Source organism: Parambassis ranga, chromosome 3, assembly GCF_900634625.1.
Source record: "Parambassis ranga chromosome 3, fParRan2.1, whole genome shotgun sequence".
Lineage (NCBI taxonomy): Eukaryota > Metazoa > Chordata > Actinopteri > Ambassidae > Parambassis > Parambassis ranga.
Window position 1 is genome coordinate 6,342,196 of NC_041024.1, and position 21,791 is coordinate 6,363,986.

A 21,791-nucleotide genomic window follows, 5' to 3' on the forward strand; every position below is an offset into this window, starting at 1 on the left:
AGGCACTTCAATAACAGCTGTCCAACATAAATAATCAAAAAATACAGTCAATCAGTCAATATAGCACAAATTGCAGAACTGTTTCAACTGACAGGGATTATTAATAACCTTTACTGGACAACAACAGAAAAAGTATCCATTGTACATGGAACACTTTTCACAACACAGGACCTTGTGTTGAATGTACTAAGAAATACACTGTGGTTTCCATAGTAAGTCATCATAAACACCACTTATTTCCAATGGCTGGCAGTGGAACCTAAAAGGAAGCAGCAGTTAGGTCATATTAGGGTAAGTGCTGATATGCTTGTGACATCTTCTCACAGCCAGTCAGCTGGTTGGCCTACACCACTGTGGTGATGAGGGCCTGCTATGAAAGCCTTGAGGACTCAATGCTAACAGGGGCCTGATGTTGCTGGGTAAGCTTGCCAGCAAGCTCTGCCCCCTACCCACTATAAAAACCCAACTCTCTCTAGCAACAAGGACCAAAAATTAGCAACATGCTCAAATGGCATGGCAGAAGAGAGGGGGGGGGGGAGTAGCAACGGGAGCTGACGGTGAAGCATTGAGGGGGGAAATCCTATACCTTGAGGGTTTGGGCTGACTGAGGGAGATAGTGGAGGCAGCGGGTGCTGGCGTCCAGCTGCTATGTCTGGTGTGATGACGGCACTAAGAATGGACTGTAGGTTGGCAGGAGGATAGGCTTGTCAACACCGCTGACAACCTCCTGCCAACAGCCGCAACCTCCATTAGATCATTGCCAGGCGAGAGATTGGGGAAGGGGGGGGGCTACAAAACTATGAGAGCACAATATTGGAGAGATATCCCTCTCATTGTAAACACATAAATCCTCCAGTGGGGCAGGGTGACTCAACAGGGCCTACGGTTGACCAATATGGAGTTTGGCTCAGCAGCCAAAGCTGTCTGGCAATAATTATTTAACGGTGTAGAAAGGGAATCTGCTCTGACTGGCCAGTGTCTGGTGAGCAGTTCTGTGGAACAAAAGTACAATAGAGGGAACAAAAACTCAGAAAAACCCTAATATACAAATAAGAACCAAATGTGATGCGTTTACTCGGTCAGATACAGATGTTATAGAAACATTTTACCTGCAGCAGTTTCTGCACACACAGAGAATGCCCATTTCTTGAAGCCAGATGAAGAGCATTCTTCCCTGAAAATAATAAATCAAGACATTCACAATTTAGGGTTTAGCATGTATTTTTAGAGCCTCATATTACATATTACCGCTGAGCTTTACATATGACTTAAATGTGCCTGTAGGACCTACAAGAGTACATGTACTATGTGTTGTAATTCCACTGAGCAAGCCAAAGCTTGACACATATTGTAGATAGAGAGTCTGCACTGTAGGTTCCATTAACTTCAATATATATAAAAGAAAACTACTGTAGAATCACTGGCATGTGTTCAGATACATTCACAGAATCAGTAATGTTCAGATTTAAATGTGTATAGTATGTGTATGTACACATAAAGAAATGTATTTTATTGACACTGAAACAATATATAATTTATTAGCCATGTACCCTAAAATTGACAACAAGAAATTGCATATTTATATAAAAGGAAGCTCAAAAAACAATGGTTGCTTCCATCTCTTTTTGCTTCCTGAATCCTTATTGTGAATAAAAAGGGATGGATCCAGGTCTTCTCATTACTCAATGACACTAATTTACAGTGTCATTGTGAATACAATGAGCACATGTTCTGCTGAGCAGCACTCTGTAAAGGATTAACACAAACACACCACTAATTAGACCAATTTTCGGCCGAACATATTCCTACCTCGATCTTAAAAAGAGGTGATTTGAGTGCCACCTTAACCTTCCACACCACATCCACATGATCAGGTAATAATGTGGAAATGGTGTGACCTCTACCATATATGACCTCAATCTGGACTTCTTATCATAGCAAAACCTGTACATAAAGACTCTGAATGGGTCCCTTCCATTCAACCTAAACTCACCAGTGGCATCACTTGCAGTGACATCAACATTGTGTCCCAAGATGAGATTGAGACAGTCTAGGTGTCCTCGAGTTGCAGCCAAATGAAATCTGCGAAACAAGAGAGATGGGGAAAAATTAAGAGAGACGGTCAGGCTACGAGATAGATGTGGCAACGAGTTGACAGCACAGACTTGAAAAGGGCAGGTGAAAAAGTGATAGGGTGTAAAGTGAAGGGGGAGAAGGGGTGAAACTTAAGGAAGAGACGGGGACCACAAACGGCCGCCTGGCTCCTTGCTACTGGCAAGATCAGCATTCTCAAGGCAACAAGACCTAAAGTTTGTGAGATCTCCATGGCAACCAACAACTACAACAAGTCGTTTTTCTTAGTGTATGAGCTTCTCTCTGATCAAAATGAACTTAAAATTTGGATCACTAACAAATTCAAAACCAACTGCAAGCCCTAGAGCAGACACAAGGTCAAAGTTGAAATGTTACTGTACTATTTTTTTAGAACAGTGTCAGCAATCTACACTGTTAATTGCCTACTTAGTTAAGCAATTTTCCACTGCATGTGTTTGCCAACATGTATTTAATCATCACTTTTTGCATGGAAACATTCCTGCCGCACATCTGATTTAACCCACAGTCACACTGCTGCTAATACATAGGTCTGTAGAGCACTTGTATGTAAACTAATCTCAGTCTGTCAGCCATCAAGCCACATGAACCTGTTTATACACTAACCCTGAGGTATCTGCCAAGGAGACAGCTAGGCTGTCACCTCAACACTGGTGTGGGTATTAAAAGCAGTGTTGATGGCCTGGAGATGTTGGTCCTCTGGGAAGAACTGGAGAGTCCTGACCTCTGAGGGGCAAACAGCAGACAGGAAACAGACCAGAACTACAGAAGTTAGATGAGTGTTATGACTCCAAGTTCATCAGCCTTGGTTTTTTCCATTTAGTGTCACAACGAATGCTTCTGAAAATAGTTTATGATAAATAATGATGTGGTAGATAATAATGATAAGTGTCTGACAGTGGACTAAAACATAGTGAAATTTGGAGTTAACTGGGAACAGCATGGCTAAGGCTGCCAATACAAACATCGGATACAAGTATGATAGCACAAAGCCTCACATTTAGCCCTGACTGATTAAAAAATAATATCAAATGGGAACTTTGTGTCTTTGGTCTTCTGGAGACCTCAGTGAAACCGGGTAGAGATAACTTTTGGCAGTCTGTCTTTAAGAGAGCACATTCAGCTATGTCATTTCATCTTCACACCTGCTCCTTGGGCAGTTTTCAGGTTGACAGTCTACAAAATATGTCTGCTATTTTTAAAGGAGTGAGAAGGGTAGAGTGAATCAGAGAGTATATGCTGGTAGCTGAACCATATGACGAAGTGTGTCTCTGAGGGCACAATAGCCACAACACAGTGGTGGTAATGTCTCATGTTTTTGTTCTAAAACTAGTAAGATTGATGCTGCCTTTACATATAAACTGGGCAGTACAGTAAATAAACTTTTATTAGACAATAGTAGCAACACAACTATTGAGGTTGTCAATAACAGCATTGTAGACATGCTGGATGTTTTCATGTATCATATCATGTATCATATTTAGAACCCCTTCATCCACTAAGTGAAAAAATATGTACTACTGCTGACTTATATATGATCTCCACAAGCAAGCTCTATGCCTGAGAAGTTAATGGCACGGACATTCAAAAATGCAAGTTTGTATAGACAAAATATGTTATCACCATTACACGTGAAATCCTTATACATAGTAAATTGATCTAGATGTCCAATTGTTTACAATAAACAACAAGAACTGAAGATTTTCAGTCATCCAGGTCATTTTTATTCAAAGCGTTGAAGCGAGGCAACTGGACTGAAACTGAAACTCCACAAGTCCAGTTGCCCTTGTTTTAGCCTTTGAAACTTTTCACAGTTTGACCACAATCTGCCTTAAGATTACACTGATCCAACAGTGAAAATCACAGTTTGCTACTCTTATTCTTAATTATTCTTTTACTTGAGCACAAAATCGATTGCTTTTAATCCTAACAAACAACAGGAACACAGCAGTATCTTCGCTCAGTGCCAGTTGCATTCTGCAGGGCCAAGCAAATGCTTTCATTCAGGTAGTGGGCTATCATGTGGACTTACTTTGTCAGCTAGCTATCACAACTGCGCAGAATGAGGAGGAGTGATGAGCGGGCTTACCTCAACACGATCCAACTAATGCAGAGGCAGAGCCGTAAACTGTTTGCTCAGCTGGAAGCTGCGATAGAGCTGAATTGATGAGCTGAGCACAGTCAGGCTAATCCAGGGTGCACCGAATTATATACTAGGGTAACAGTTTGTAATTATGATTCCATAATTACATGGAATCATGACTCAACATTCCTACGGAGAGAGTGCCACACACACATGTTGTCTGTGTGTGGCCCACTGAACTAAAAGCAGACTTGCTGAGTTGCGACTGTGGCTCACTGTTTGGGGTTGACTGTGCAAAAGCATGACCCTTTGTCCTTAATATTCAGTTAGGTTCATCAATATTAGGTCTGCACTTTGGGAAACACCACATGATGAACATGACTGTTTGGGTTCAACAACCTCTACAGTCAGTTAATGCAAAACTGGAAGCTCTAGCTCTTGATTTAGTTCAACAAATTCTAGCACCTTATTATGAGACCAGGCATCTATCAGGTTGTGTGTATAATTCTGTTTATGCACATGCATGTGTGTACACAATCACTGGTCTAACTGCGGTGCCACCAGAGAATTTCACACACTGCTGAAAATACTCTGCACCTTTTGCTTCTGGGATCTAGCACTCCGTAGTTTTATGGTTTCACAAAGCCTTTTTGAAAATAACGTCAAGCACAGGCCATAGACCAGTGACTTATTCATATATCTAGGATTAAACCAAGGGCGCCGGGCCTCTCAAAATGCTGCTGTTGGAATCTGGTTAAATTTAGGAAGAAAACAAAGAACTTTCTTTTTAAATGGCTTACTACATGATCATTGATAGGACCATAAAGGTCTGTATGAGACCCCTGATTTATCAGATTGTCAGGATGCAACATTCGAGAATGACTTGTACATGTTTTAGTTAGACTGACCTTTTTACCCACACCATCCATCTCTTTCTGTCTTATCTTTAACTCCTTTAAATAAAACCTTGTGACAGGTGTAAATCTAGAAAATAAAACATATAAAACATGGCTCTTCAAGAAAACAACTGATACTGATAATGGCCTGCAGCTGGGCTTAAATGTATTACTTGGCGTTTTGGGCAGAGCAGTGGATCTGATCTGAATTTGCAGGGAGTCATTTCCTGTATGGACTACACAAACAGACTCTGGCCAACGTGGTCAAGCCTTCAGTGACCACAAACATTCTTTATACCAACTCCCACACTGACCTCCAGGCAGATTTTTTGAGATTCATCAAGGCACACTTGGCATTAGTGTCATAGTTTTTGAGTAAGGGTGACTGTAAAAGAATTCACATCCAAAGATGCTGTGTCTATTGGAAAAACTCTGATGTCAATATCATGGACAAGTAGGCGTGACTGAGTATAGACAATACAATTGTGTCTGCGTTTACTCACGCAGAGCGTCCTTCCACATCGAGCTTGGTGGGGATGATGCCCTTCTTGCTGAGAACTGCAGCCACCTTGTCCACCTCGCCACGCTCAACCGCCTTCATCAGCCGATCATCATACTTATTCCAGTCTGTGTTCTGACAATAAAGATAGGGAACTATCACACATGGTGCATGTTCAGGATAATTTAAGCAATTATGCAACAAGTTATTTTAGCGTAGCTTAAAAGTGCAAAGAGAAACCGCACATGTATGAAGAACAAAGTCAATTTCTGACAAAAACATGACAATACACTTTTCCTTTTCTACCATATATACACAGACAAAAATAGAAGTTAATGCAGAACGTGCCAAGAATGTGCTGTACTGGAGTCCTACTAAATCCCCTTGTGAGTGATGGCTACAAAGCATGGGAACAGAGTCCTCTTTAGGCTTCTGGTACTTTAAAGTGGAGGTTAAAATGAAGAATGCATGCCCCATCAAGAAATTATATTCTGATCATAATTTACACACACGACAGCAATGCTGAACTGAAATGTAGCTGTGAAGTCATTAGAGGCAAACTGATTCATCAGGAAAGCATCAAAATAGCTTTTGGTGACAAAGTGAAATTACTGAATGAATACCTACAAAGTGCATGGAGGTGCATTTCAGCCAGCGGCTCATCTTGGGTGAGTGGAGCTGGTCCTTGCACCGTGCTACTGAAAAAGTTGCCACGGTTCCGGTTTACACAAGCAAAAATGGAGAAAAACTATAAAAAAAAATCCCCCCAGCCTTTCAGTGCACTCAACCAGTGAGTACAACAAAAACGACAAGACAGAGGAGTGAGAGTCTATTCTGTAGCGGAGATTCTCCTTTAAAAAGGCTCAGCCTCTGGAGTCACCATCACTTTGAGCAGAGAAGTTCATTTGACAGAATATTTTAAGCATTCCTCTGTTACTCATGAGCTCTGCCTGCAAGTTCATTACTGCACAGCAGTTCGGTTGATGGTTGAAGGGAGGAGAAGGAGGAGAAAGGAATGGAGGTGGAGAAGCAGTAGGGCCAGCCCAGCCAGCCCTGGGACCTGCCCTGGCCGGCAACTGCAACTCCTCCTCAGGGGGAAAGTCAGCTCAGCCTGGCTAACTCTCACCTCCACCAAGTGTTGCTTCCTCTATTCTTGCCTGGCAGTTCCTCTGCTTAACTCAGTCTCCTTTTGTTTTGATATGCTTCCTCTTGTTTCCAGTACTATCTACAGTACAAGACCTGCTAGCTACTTGCTTCTCAAGTGGTAACTGAAGGGCTCTTCTCGTTGCCTCTTCCTTCCTATATCTGTGGTGTCCAGCTTCTTCACCCCAACAAATGACAAGGTCAGTCAGACTCAGTGGGGTAAATATGTGAGCTCTCCTAGGTTTAAAATATCACCCCCTCCCTGGTAAACAGCAGCAGTGCAGACAGCCCTGTAGACTGGTTACCTCTTTATTTTTTGACCCTCCAACCTTTCTGTAGTGACTGATAGGAAGACAGGGGCTAAGAATACATTCTGGACATGCCTGCACCATGAGTAATGGCTTTAGTGTCTATCATCACTGCCAGCATGAAACAAGGCCAGCCAAAAAGACCTTGCTTACATTGCCACCCCCCACCATGCTCTCTGCTTGCCTCCATCTGAAAATATTAATGTCAGAGGGGGATTATGGTTTGCACATTTGAAGTGGTCTTGGCACTGACCCTCAAAGGACACTACTAGACCAAAATCTGTTGTTAACCCGTCCATCTAAAGAGGGTGGTGTGACTCCAAAGCCCCCTGATCCTTGCTGCACAGTAGCAAGGTTAGATGTCAGCCTTTTTACAACTGTCTGACATACAAAAAACTACAAGTATACTGCCACGCGGTTAACACCTCTGAAGCACCACTTTCACTTTTAATGGGGAAACATCTCAAGAAAAAAAGTTGTACAGAGTCAGTAATCCAAGCAAAGGAAGAAGAGGAGCCGTTTAATTTACACACTGCATCAGCTTTTTGTGGGTTCATGTTACTGTCCGCTGCCAGACTGGCGTTAACAGAGCAACACTGATATCCACAAACATGCAAAAAGACCCCCTCCACATCACACGTCATGTCATTTGAAGAAGTAGGTGTCAACTTTCGAAAGCTGCTAACTCTAGCATAGAGACAAAGGCGCCAAAATGGCACCTGGCCATTGCATACATTGGTCAAGTAAGCATCTCACGTGGGTGTGATGATGTGTGTGTTTCTTAGTTAAAAATAAGACTGTTAGCAAGCAGGAGTTTCCACTCCAGTAATCACTCCTCCTCCAGAGGAGAGCTGGAGATTATTGACAAAAAATGAATATGAAAAAAGTGTTTAACATATAACATGTAATAGGTGGTCATTTGTCCTCTCGTAACATATCTGGTCTAAATTAGGTGTGGATGGTGTGACTCCTACTGCCGTCTTAGAGCCAGATAACTTGAATCACTTATTGCACTTTATCCTATAAGACCAGGAAAGACAATGATAATGACAGATGTCAATACTTACATGTCATGGTGTCAATATAGTGCCAATGTATCTCCCTGATTTACTTTCATATTTTTGGAACTAGACCCAGTTGAAATAATTACATATTCATGCACATTCAAAGCCCACATCCTGTTTTGTGTTTGTCTTTGCACCATCACTTGACAGGTTGGTGTGCACCATGGGTCAACTAAAAGAGTTCATTTTAATGTACTATATTAACAGAGCAATTGCCCCAAAATTTATTTTAATCAAAATGACTGAGACACCTTCAGTTTCCACTAAGGCAGTGGATCAGCTGATAGACAAACCTTGCCAACACTGGAGCCACAAAAAAAAGGGAGGACATTTTTAATGTGAGATTTGCACATAAATGAAACACATTACTTAAAACTTCCATTTTAATCCTGTGACCTAAGGGACATAACATCACCTGACATTGGATGAGAAGGGGTTGTTAAGCCCCTACCTGTCTACACACATTATTCTGGGTGTGTAGTGATGCTTAGTGACTCTTGACATCTTAAATTATGGTTTCCATCACTTTCTACAGGCTGTAACTCTTTTCCGACACCTTTGCTTCCTGCCTGTTAGCTCCCGGCCAGACTAATGAGTCCTTACAGGATAAATCACCAGCAGGAAATATCTAGCTGGTCATCTGATAAGAGACTGAAGCAAAATCCAAACATAAAGCCATAAGCCAATATGTGAACTGATAGTAGTGTTCCAGGCCAAACTTGTGTAACTAGGTTTCATATGATATTGACTATGGCGATGATCATGCTCATTGGAGACGTCTGCAAGGTGACAGACATTAAGTCATAGGTTGTTAACCTTTGGCATTTTTTGGCAAGGTGTACACAGAAGTGAGTGGAGGTCAGTACTTTTTTCTTCTTATGCTTTAAGATAAAGGACAAAGACAGGTGTAATAAAGATCCTTTGTTTCCTTGTTTAAGGTACATGTTCAGACTTAACTTTGTACTGTACATAATCCAAGCATGGGTCAATATAAAATCTTCTCCTTCCAAGGTCCTCTAAGTTTAGCATAACATTCTTCAAGAACTGTTGTAGAATGTAATGTATTTTGCCTCAGTCTGTTCACTTGTCATACTTTAAAAGAGTTTATTTCATGGCCACTTTGACCAGACTAAATATTATAACTTTGAGTAACTATGTGCACTTTGGCAAAGATCACTATATAAAGATAGCCCTGAAATATCTGAACGTATAACTGTTTACTTTTGATGTCCTGTGTAGTTCGATAAACAGATAAATAAGAATATAAACATATGCCACACATGACTTAAACTAAGTTGTGATAAACGTATACCTGCTTCTAATATCAATTTTCGGTAAGCTAAGCATAAAATCTATAAGGAAGGGTCCAAGGCCTGACATCAACCCTCTGTTTCTATTTTTATCATTTATCCCCAGAGATACCTGTTTGTGACATCAACATAGCTGCACGCAGTGTGAATTACTCAGGAACATTTAGATTTATTGATGCAATATAGTACCAGAGCAGTTAAAGAGCCAAAACTCTAGCTACAGCAGTGACAACCAGAACCATACAAGCAAGCTCAGATAGCACCAACTGCACCAACAACACCAACAACTTCAGCTCCACAGAATTCTCTAAACCTGTGTGCATAGGTCTACAGTCACACACATCCCTCTTATCTGTGACTGTAGACCTGTGCATAAAGTCACAAGCTGTGCAACTGTCTGGGCATGTGGAGTGTAACTGAAACCCCTCAGGGGCAGAGACAGAAAGGGTGGAGGAAAGAAAGACCGGGAATACATGCTGTAAACAAACGTGAAGAGGAGTGGAGAAGTGGAGAAGTGTGAAAGTGACGAGATACAGCATGCTTGCAATCTATCTGTCATTATGGAACAGGTAAAGTGATGCTTCAGACTCAGAGTCCCTTTGGGACTGTGCCAAGCACATCACTGATGGTTCAGGCCAGGTGGCAGAAGGAAACAGAAACTCAGATTTTGGTATGTACAGTACACTGCTCACATAGCTGCTAAAGGATCAGGGACAGGACCACTCTTTCTGGAATGGATGCAGTAGAATAGACAGACACACCCTCTAGTGGTGAACAGATAATAACAGGTCCAATTATCCAAAGTTGACACAAAGGAAAGGGTGTCCACATATTGGTTTTCCTGCCGAGTCTTGTCTCTTTGCATTATAAATACTAAGCATTCAAACTACTATCATTTACTATATGATCTTGCAAATAAATGTTTTCTTACTCACAAATTGCAATGTACACTTATCTTTAGTGCAATGGCCAGAATGGCTGCACTAGAGACAAACATCTTTGGGGCATAAGAGTAAAAAGTGCCAAGAAGACACTTCCCTCAGAAAATGATAACACAGATCTGTTTTAAAACACTTCACTCAAGCCCAATTGTGCTGAATATGCTGTAAAACCTGTGAGACTGTAGCCCATGAGGTAACATGGGAGTTTCCTGGTGATAAAGATATCCTCACTTGTGCTATCCACCGACCCAAAATGGAGAGTAGTCCATTCAGCTGCTAGGTCACACCATTTTAGATGACTTATGACCCCTAAGGGCAAAGCTTTTCCTAGCTATTTTCCCCTGTACTTCCGGGACCTGCTGCCAGGAGATCAGCTTTCCAGCTGCCCAAAGCCTGTGAACCTTGCCCCTGCCAACTCCCCAGAAGAGACTGTCTCCACATGATCAGGCAAAACAGGAAGACCATAAAATTCTAATATAAAGTAAAACAGACACTGGTGTCACTTATGAGTGAGAAGTAAAACTAATCAACCCTCAGTTGTTGACATGTGAAAACAGCATAGAAATGATGAAAACAAAGCCCTGAGCCTTTCTTAAGATAATACACTCTTATCTCTACTGTCATTACCTCAAATGGATTAGAAGGTTTATACTGTGTCTCATTTGTTACTTAACAACCACAACCACTAAAAAGTTAAAAAAAGTGAAGAAGTGCAACAAGTACTCCTTTAATGGGGTGCAATAAGATTACATAAACCACAAGAGTTCATCTTATCTCTTTAGGTATCTTTACATGATGTTGTACAGTTCACCAATATGACACCTAATATACAGTTTGATAATTAAAAAAAATATGAATGGTTCCCACAGAATAAATTGTATTGACTTGATCCTCTAATTCTTTGGTACTATTGGAATTCCGCAAGAACATGAAGAAGCCTCCTAAGAGACGCCATAATTTAAATTCTCTCCCCAGAAAATGCTTCTTAAAGAGGTCCTACTGGGGCCATTTTGGCAATTGAGAAAGCACAAACTGCACATTTGTGCTGTGTGTTTTACTCACTCAAAAGGCTTGTTAGTTCCTGCAGTGGAAAAAGACATGATAAGGTTACTAAGGAGATGAGGCGTAACCTGTGGTGAATCACAGTTGTCCCATGCTATTCATTATAACTATGCTAATTAATATACATCAGATGTACTAAGATGCTGATCATGGTCAACCTTAGACCTGTTTAACTTAGTTAAATATTAACATTTATTAACAGAATGTATTAACTGGATTCCTGAAATTCATAGGAAGGCATCCGTTCTGGTATTTCAGGTGAAATGTCAGCAGCTTAGCTATCAGATTTTAATAGTCATTATTATAATAACAAGGTCCCCTGCAGGAGAATTAAAAACATGTAGGGTTACTGGGTTTGCCCGCTGGTGTGATTGATGTTATTCCAGCTGCTCTGGTGATGTGGAGAATTTAAAAAAAAAAAAAAAACGAACAGAGCAGACAAAGAGCTGCGGGGGCTATAAAATGATTTCCAAGGAAAATATTTAGGTCAGTAATGCACTAATACAGAGATAATGCAGTGAATTGATAAAATGGGGAGTTTGTTAAAGAGGCAGTGTTTTAAAGAAAAACACAATTAAAATCTGCATTTTAAGGTCCCCCAGGGAGTGCACGTACACATGAGGACAAACAGAAAAAAATTGGTAAGTCTTCTTTTATTGTTTGCCCATGTGTCAGTGATATTGCAAGGCAGTGTGGAGGGGCGATTAAGAATTTCATTGTACAGGGAAAGGTCAGTTTCTATACTGTGCATATGACAATAAACGCTTTGAATCTTGATTCAACGTAAAATTATGCTATTTTATTTGTTATTTTACAAAAGGCAGTGTAAGGGAAAAAAACTACAGGAGTATTTTAAAATGCCTGTATATGGTTAAGGCTGGAACTCTTTAGACATGCTGTAACTTGGGCACAAATACAAGTGTTGATGCTTTTTTGGCCAGCACTTACAAGTCCTCACACATACAAAGGCAGGGTGAGGAATGTGAAGAAAGGCTTATCCAGTGGATTATGCCATATAAAAACATGCTTGACATACAAAAGTAAGACAATTATGCATACTTTTAGAGGTCACACCATTTCTATAGTCACCATCACTATGCAGCACCCTAAATCAACCAGGTCTCAGAGCTGTGCTGGGCAAAGAAAAAAGGAAACATTAAATCTGAGCTCTGGTTAAGAGTCAGGCAGAGCTATGCAATTACTGGAAAACCTTTGAATCCTATGGTGGAAGATAAAGATCAGGTAGATCCAGAGCATGCTTTAACTTGTCCCTGTGACAACTCAAATGCAATACCCATTCTTTGCTATGACTAGAGTCTGACTGAGCAATTCTTCCTGGAAATGTCTTACAAATCTAAAATCTTGGTAACCAGTACAAAAGGATTAAACTCTAAAGAAAAATATAACATTATAGTGTTTAATGTGTATAATTTGATGAAGTTAATATTACTGAAGTCAACATTACCAAAGACATCCAAAAGCAGTGACCAGAGAGTTTTAACATGTATAAAGACAGCTTAACGTAGTAACATGTGATTTCCTACTTTCACAAAAAGCAGTAGCAGCCTAGTCTGCACAACTGCTGCCGAAAACGTTCTTAAACACAAACCTGTTGGTGAGTTCTGGCTGTTAAACTTTGACAACACTCGCTAGACTGCCATCACACCTTATTTATTCATAGTCTTGCTATTCCAGCTCCCATTGCCTGATATGAAGCAGCTTAATAGGACAGAGATTTCAATGCTGTCTTAAAAGACAGAAATGCCAAATAAGAGTGTTTTAGATGTGCAGTAACAACCTTCAGCCTGTGGCCTGGACCACGCAGTGGTGTTCAAGACAAAGACACTAATTGGCCTCAGTGTCCTTTCTACATGACAAAACTGTGACTTTTTTATAATGTAACAAAACTGTCCAAAGTCCAGAGACTTCACATTTTTGATAAAAACACATCTGCTTTGTGTTTTCTGCAGCAATCTGCAGACACAGAAACATACGAACACAAAGAGAGCACAGCTTGATTAGGCTTAGTCTGAGCCACTGCACAGCAGTTTGTCTCCCATCAGCAAAATCTTTGTACTCCTGTTGCCCAGCATGACTAACTGTACGTGCATGGTGGTGAGTGTGTGTGTGTATAGGCTTATGTCAGCTGCAGCCCACCCAAAGTCAGTCAATAAACTCAGCCCCTCTCATATACCAACCTCCCCCATCATTGTTAATCTCTAAATCACTGACCCAACACACACACAGTGGCAGCAACACGGTGGCTGCTCTGGGCTTCATGCAGGCCATCTCGGACACACCATGGGAACACAGACAGGCCACACTGCTGAGATGACCTCATGACTGCCCTGGTGGAGCCAGACGTTAATCCTAAAAACACAAATTGCAGTGCTACCAAGTCCTATACAGCCAAAACAACATCCAGCCTAAAACAAACTTGTGCTGATCCTGTCTGACATTCTGCCTCCAATGGTCATTTTAAGTTGTCCAAGAACAAATGCTGTGAATAGGAAAAAACTGGAGAACACTTGTCATTATTTCTACAGGAATTAGACTGAAAATACAAGGTACAAATACAAAAATAAAGTTTCTGTAGAATTTATCAAAATGTTCTATACCATAATGAAAGAACACACAGCGATGTAGAGTTCACTGTTACAGATGAGTGGGGAAATGCTTTTGAATGACAAAATTGCATGCTGTGAAAAGCATTGTATTCATGTATGACAGCAGTCTTTGCTCTATTGTATAGCATGAACATCTTTCTGACAGGGCAGGCAAGAGGACCAGTAATTTAGTCTGACAGGCGCCTGTCAGGAGATTTGAACTGCAATGTAGTCTGACCATGGATTAACTCAAATGTAACATTCAGTCAATACCCACTCGATCCCCAAAAAGCAAACAAAACACATACTTTGAAGATGAGGGAGAGAGGGGAGGAAAAGAGGATTTTATCAAATCTTTCTCCCACCAGCAAAGGGGGTAAGAATGCCTGCTGGCTGTCTCCAAGTTGGTGCCTAAACTTGCTAAAGGAGCTTCTACTTTAAGTATGTACTCAGGGCCTTAAATGCTGCTCAGCCGCTTGAGAAAGATTCCTCGGGGGTCGAGGAGGATGCAAAACAAGTTCCCCCCAACAGACGTAATATTTATTATTATAAGCTTCTCATTTTTTGTTGAGATGCTATTTCTGTAATTATGTGGAGGTGCAGGCAATGTCACTTTTCTGTGTTCATTTTTGTCTTGTGCACACTGTAATTACTTAACCCAGAGCAGAGTTCATGGTAGTGTGTACTTAATATTAAGTTATAACTTACATAATGTATATAACTTTTTAATCAGTCATCGTGGCATTGGTGGCATGTTGATTTTGGAAACCTGAAACCATGGCTGAGATCCAGGGATGGTTGCAAACTTATGAAAGTTTTATCAGTGCTTACAGAAAAAGAGCCCTCTTTTTGTGGACAGGGATGTACATTCTGAGGCAAATGACCGTAAGGAGCTGAATTTGGCAAAAGCTGATGACTTTTTGAATTTGACAAGTCTTTCAAATTAGTAGCTCATTTGGCACTTGAACACAGAAGCAACACAATATGTATCTTTATCTGCATCACATACACAAGTGAGCCCACCACCCCCTTTGAGGAGGAAGTGCATGAGCTTCACTGCACTGCTGTTCTTTTTCTAACAGGATCCTCAAAAAACTGGATAAAAAACATTTACACATCTGGAGGTTGAAATTGAAAGGCTATTGCAAAAAGAAAAGAGAGCTGCCATTACTGGTTTTCAAGGCCTCAGCCTGAAAGCAGGCAGGTGTGAGATGGAACAAAATGTCCACAAAACTTGAATATCAGTTTTATTTTGATTTGGCTTTTCTGCTGGAACTTTGGTCTGGATTTGTATATCAGTTCAATTAGCTAAACCGCTTCTTTGCATATCATTAACAACAGTCTTTACAGCATACTTCTGGATGCTCTTCATCTTAGACAAGCCCAGTCGCCTTTGTAAACATTGTAAGCACTGCCACTGCCTTCCATAAAGCCTATCTTATTAACCATACAAAGAAAACAATTTCAATTCAAAGCCCGTTACATCCTCTTACTTGGGATTAATTGAAGGTCTGTTGCTTGTTAGAGCAGATTATTTGAGAGCTCTGGTTTAACACTGGTGGTAGGGGTTCATCCTCACTTAATTTACAAAATACCAAAGCTTAAATCACTCCGAATGATTCATGCATTGTGTATTCTATCAGTTACCACATGCACGCATGTGTCTCTCTCTTATTCATCCTCTCTGTCCTGTCTAGCTCTTCTTCCCTTCCTTTACCCAGACGACAATCAGCAGGATGGTTTTCCAAGTTTTTCTTGCCACTGTCTGCTTGCTCAGGGGTTCAGGCTTTGGGTTTCTATAAAGCACCTAGAGACAATTTGGGTTGTAAAAGTGCTATATAAATTAGATTGAATTGAATTAAAATCAAATTAACATAAATCATTTTTTTCCCATCATGCCTCTTCTCCCACCAACACATATGGTAAATAATTGCCCCCCCCCCTCACAAACCACAAATTAATGTTAAAGTCGTTTTTGCCTGGCACCTCTGGCTGTACGGCACACATCATGTGATTGAGAGCCTATTATATCCATCCATCAATTTGTCATACTTTAGTGCTCCACGAATGCTGCAAATGTCACTGTGTCTCATTTTGTAGACACATACTGTTTTCACTCACGACTGGGGTCAAGTATTAAAAGCAACCAGTGAAATGAACGATATTAAAAGCAGGGTTAGGTAAATATGGTTTTGATTAAAACCCAGCTTTCAAAACATTAAACACATTTTACAAGATAATACATTCCCATCTGATGATGCCATTTTCAGCTACCATGGTGATCCTCCACCCAGAAACAAATGGCATGTGTGTGGTAGAAATTGTACACAGCAGCCTGGTAATATAAACCTCTTATTACATTTTCCTGGTAATGACAGGCTGTGAAAATATAATGCTTATGAATGTTTGCCCAAAGAAGAATCAATTTAATCCTTGATATAACACCAATTGGTATTATTAAAAACATTTTAATATTCTAACTCATCTAAAGACTTGTTATTTTGTCACTAAGGTCAAAAATAAAAACAGACTGATCTCTGTGAAAGGCTGGGAACGATCATGCTCCCTTCTCCCATCCCCACCCTTCTCCCATCCCCACCCTTCTTTTTGTTAAAAACAAGTTTGAATTCAGCATTGTTTCACCTTCCCAACAATACATTCCATCTGCATCTGGCTCCTCTATCCTATGCCATCATCAACAGCTTCTAGCCACACTCTCTATTTTGTAAAATAACACTGCTTCAAGGCAAGTGAGAGAAGGTCTTACATTACACCCTTAAGGGTGCATGCCCACTGAGGGAGGAGACAGAAGAAAACTGGGTGAGGCAAACGGCAAACTCGCCTTACAAATGAAGAAAGCATCAAAATCAAGGCTGCTTTAATTTCGTTGTATTCCTTATACAATAAATACTAATAATAAAGGCTTCTGATTCTGAAAACAATATGAGGTAAAAAGATCCTTGAGATTTGATGACTATGACCAATGTGGAGGCAGAAATAATAAGAGGCCAGACAGACTGATGTCAGTGTGAGGCTTGAACAAACCAAACTCTGAGCAGAGTTAAGCACACACCACTTAGTTTTTTAAGGTATTAACCATCATGTTCATAGGTCCTACATAACACTAATTTGTTGTACATTATATGCTATTTAATAAACTATTAGTTAAGGCTAACCAAAAAACAAAGCCATTTATTCACACTTTTATATTCTATGGAAGAAACACATGTCCAGCAACTTGGACCTTTAGGTGTCTCATGCTTTTAGAATAATTTGAGTTCCTATTGTTCCATCTGCTGAAGTGACATGTAAAAATGTCAGACCCCTCTAAATTGCAGACTTAATAGTGGCCCAGTGACGTCTACAATTAAGTGACAATTCAAGTGAATGTCAAAGTGAAAATACAAAGCGGTCATAGAAAACGAGATGAATACAGAACACTTTATGAAACTCTAAAATTGATAAGACAAATGAAAATGACCCATACATTTTCCTAATACTCAGACTTAGTATTTTTTCTGACTAGATGCATGTATATGAGAGCTAGAGGACACCTGCACTCAAGAAAGATGTGAAATACAGGTTCAATGTGATAATCATATTCCTACAGCAGCTATTTGCGTCAATGCACAAATATAAAAGTGAAACCATGAGACTACATACTTGATGATTAAGCTCATTCGAATATGCTCACACTCACAATGAGTGTAATAGCTTAAAGGTCTGTGAATACTGATGATAATTACTGAATAATCACCTTAATGCAGTTATCCCTTTATTAAACTTGATGAAAGAAAATAATAATTATGACAAAGCCTCACCTATTGTGTTGTAATAGAAACAGAATAAGCACGTCTGTGCTTAGACTGAACCTCAAAAGAACGTTGGAGAAACTACCAGCAAATGGGACAAGTTTTCCCTTACACATGTATTTTGGGAAAGGCCTGTTTTAACCCAAACTATATTGTCTTCATAAGATAATATGATATTAGCATAATACAGTATACTGTTCAACAGAGAAAAGCACCTGAGGTACCTGTAACCCAATTACACAACTTCCTCAAGAAAATCTACTTGAATAGCTAATTTTCTGTCTCCTGATATACAGCAGTCTATTATCCTGTAGTGTATTCTCTGGTCACAGCGGTGTCATGGCTGCCAGAGTCACTGTATTATTGGTGCCTCAATCATCTGAGACTCATTTAAGACAGTGTTGCAGCTCTCCTTATTTTTTGCATACTCTTATTAAAACCAGGTCACCACCCAGCAGCAGTATTAAGGATTGTGCCTGCAAGCACATCTGCAACCAATATTCCAATAATTTCAACTATCTTATTATTTCTGATGCAGAACTTTTCAGCCTGTTCCTTTCAACAAGCAAAATGTCTCTCAATAGCTAGATCTTCAGAACAAAATCATATTGTGAAATAAGCCTCAGCAAAGCAAAATGTCAGTTTTCAGTTTTCTCATTAGGATCTGGCAAAGCCAGCATGAATGAATATGCATCAGAAATAATTAATTCCACAGGAGCCTGCAGAACTGATGATTGACAGGTTTAGTATTTTCTTTACTGAGACAATAATATGTTGCCGCTCATCTGTGCAACAGAGTGATGTCTATGGTTGTACAGTACACACAAATCACACAGAAATTTCCTGACTGACAGTCAAGATGTTTGCTGTGACAAGTCCTCACAGTGTCCAGAGTGTGACAGTAATCACTAATCTGAAAACTAACCAAGGAAATCCAGTTCTCTCATCTTCCTTCAGGAGTTTATTTCCTGACTCAATCTCTCTGCAGACACAACTCCTAAATACCACACATCTTTGCGACTGGTAGTTTTGTTGTAAACTAAGGTCAAGGAATGTTGGTCCAACCAGCTTCAGATGTTAAATCTTGTTGAGGAAATTCTTGTCAACACATTTTCTTTTTATGTTGATAAGGATCTACTTTTCATAAGCCAAATTTCTTCTTGGCAAAAGAATTGTTTCTGATTTTACTGCCAGAACCTTTTGGCCCAGGCACACCATTGTGATGGAGGCTGATGAGGGAAGACTATGGCGTTACTCATGTCACTTGTGTCTGGGCCAAAAGGTTGCTCACCACAATGACTGCAACCAATGGCAAAATGAAATGTTCTGTGCCTGCATGAGAGGAAATGACTTTACATTCTAGCAAATGGCAGCAGCAATAAAAACAAAACAAAACAAAAACTGACAAGAGCAAAATGTGAAAAACTGACCAAAAATAACACAGGCCTGGACTGTGCCAATATCACATCAATGCCTTTTATGCTAAAGAAAAACATGATTGCAACATAGGAGTCAAACTTTGGCTAAAATTGCCCAATGTTTTTGTTTTAACAAATATAACAAACTTTGATTGACAAATCAGTTGCAGCCCTTATTGTAGTTTCTTCCTCTGTCAAACTTACAATGTCCATAAATCCATATTCTTTATTCCAAAGCAATTATACATGCCAACACTCGTCACAAGAAGCCTTGTAATGAATCAGTCTTTATAATAGGCTTATGCTCAAAAGAATAACAGAAACTGGAGCCCTGTCTGATGCAATGCTGAGCCAAACCAACAGTCCTTGTCCCTTCTTTAATCTGCAGCTAGTATTGAAGGAACGCCTCTGCATTCAGAATACAGGTTGTTAAGTTTTCATGGCATAGTTAGAATTCTTGAGCTGAAACAAATTTTTGCCAACACTTGACAAGGCAAGCCTGATAGTGGAAAATAATGTAGAACACAGTCAAAATAGCGCAGAGGGGATGTTTAGGGTGCATTCGTCAAAAATTGAGGAGAGGAGAGTTGATAGTATAATCACACTGTGCCACACTGAGTGGGTGGATTTGTTTCTATTGAGCAGAATTAACTGACTGTTAGCTGACACATTAAAAAAACAAGCTTCCTCTGAATTCCCCTCACCTCTCCCACTTGAAAAATGCAGTTGTATTTCCTAATTGTCAGTCACCCCCACCAGGAAGGAGTGAGCAAGTTCACCTCCCAGCATTGTTTAGCAATGAGTGAAGCATGCATCTGAAACATATTTTCTTAATGCCCTGTTGACTGATTGATTGATTTATGTTTCATGACAATCAAGAAGCAGTTAGCAATATGCAATATAAAAGGACTTAGTGACCTCTGTAAGTGAATATCTTTCACTTTCTCATTAGGGATCTGCCTTCACAGAGGAATGCAATGTGAACCTTATGAAATCATCACACAGACATGTGTAAATGTTTCCTCAACACAGCCAACCATGAGCTTCTCCTGGGGGTGCTTTTTGACAAACTGTACAGAAAACGCTGCAGGGAAGTAGGCAGGCTTTTTTTTTTGGCTCAGTGAGTGAGACAGCTATCAATGCATATACAATACATTTCAAACCTGAAAGGCTTCTTTTCTCTCTAAAAAAAATGGCTGGAGAGTTTACCACACACAGCTCCTCTGGCTTTGTGCCTTTCTCATGGTAATTGCTGGGAACTAAAAACACAGTGTAGTGCCAAACACCCACTGCATGCTGAGCTGTGCAGAATTGTAATGAATATCTATTAAGAGAAGCTCATCTGCCAAAGTTGGATTTTAAAGAATTAATTCCACATTATGGTATTACTCAGAAATCATTGACCTGATGTATATTTTGTAGCATACAAATAATTCCAATGTGAAACTCATTCAGTTCTCTTGGCTGTAACACAGGCAGTCTGTAACATTCCTGGAGGCACACGCAGTGTTTCCACGGAGCCCTGATTGCAAACTGCAACAAACACTACAAACATGCGGGGGGTTTGTGACCTAGTTTGTGTATATATCTTACTTATTTTACAAGACTATCCTTAGATAAGGATTCATACAAAGATGTCAGTTTACTAGCATATAAAACCATCAAAAACAAATTTAACAATCATTATGGAAATTATGGTTTACTTTGCAACTTAAAGTGAATTAACTGTTCATCTCCAGACAGCACTGAGAATGTGAATGCACTCTGATGGACAGCCTATGTGATGATACCATTTCTTATCCATTTGTAATCATATATAAATCCAAAAAAATCAACAATAACATCTTAGAAAATAGGCAGTCCTACTTAATCTGATACAATAGAGTGGTTTAATCATTAAAAGCCAACGTGTTTAAACGCAGCACAACTTAACTGGCTGTATTGATTTTACTTGGAGTACATTTTAAACTTGTAACTAGGTGTATTTGGACTGAGATCATCATCCAGGAGATCGCACAGCTTACAGTTGTTGGTGCATTCAATGAAAACAACGATGTGAAAACGTCTAGAGATCATTCCCAGAGTCCTGACAGGACATAAAAGAAGCCACTGTAAAAAGCACTACAACACTTTCGGGTGTCCCCTGTGATAACAACCAGGAGAGAGGGTTTTTTTAGGTGCACTGATTTTCTTTGAACTATCCACCGGACCCCAGCTTTGTGAATAACAGCAACACTTCAGTAGACACTGCTGTAAATTTAGGCCAGGTCATAAAAAACATGGACCTGGACCCGTGCGGTGTAATACAGCTGCGTCGGTCCACATCCTCCACTTGCTGCAGGTGCTCAGAGTTTCTGGCGGTTGTGTTTTCCGAGCAGACCACAGCCACCGTGGAAAGTAACATGACCGCAGTTAACGTGGTTACTGAAAGGAAGGGGAGTTTTAGGGGGTACAAACAAAAACCTCCTGGTGTTCTTAAAAAAACGTCTGGCATTAGCATCAACACAGCTAGCTAATCCAGCGGGAAGAAACGGGGA

At 40.1% G+C, this 21,791-nt stretch overlaps 1 protein-coding gene across 1 annotated transcript in view; it reads right to left on the minus strand.

Annotated features, from left to right (window-relative positions):
* Positions 1 to 21,791, minus strand: part of uacab (uveal autoantigen with coiled-coil domains and ankyrin repeats b) — a 34,196-nt gene that overhangs the window by 12,189 nt on the left and 216 nt on the right. The window contains exons 2-4 of the mRNA XM_028401356.1: positions 5,595 to 5,725; positions 1,994 to 2,082; positions 1,110 to 1,174 (exon numbers count right to left, since the gene is read on the minus strand). Of these exons, the coding sequence (XP_028257157.1) occupies positions 1,110 to 1,174; positions 1,994 to 2,082; positions 5,595 to 5,725 (285 nt within the window). The remainder of the gene's footprint in view (positions 1 to 1,109; positions 1,175 to 1,993; positions 2,083 to 5,594; positions 5,726 to 21,791) is intronic.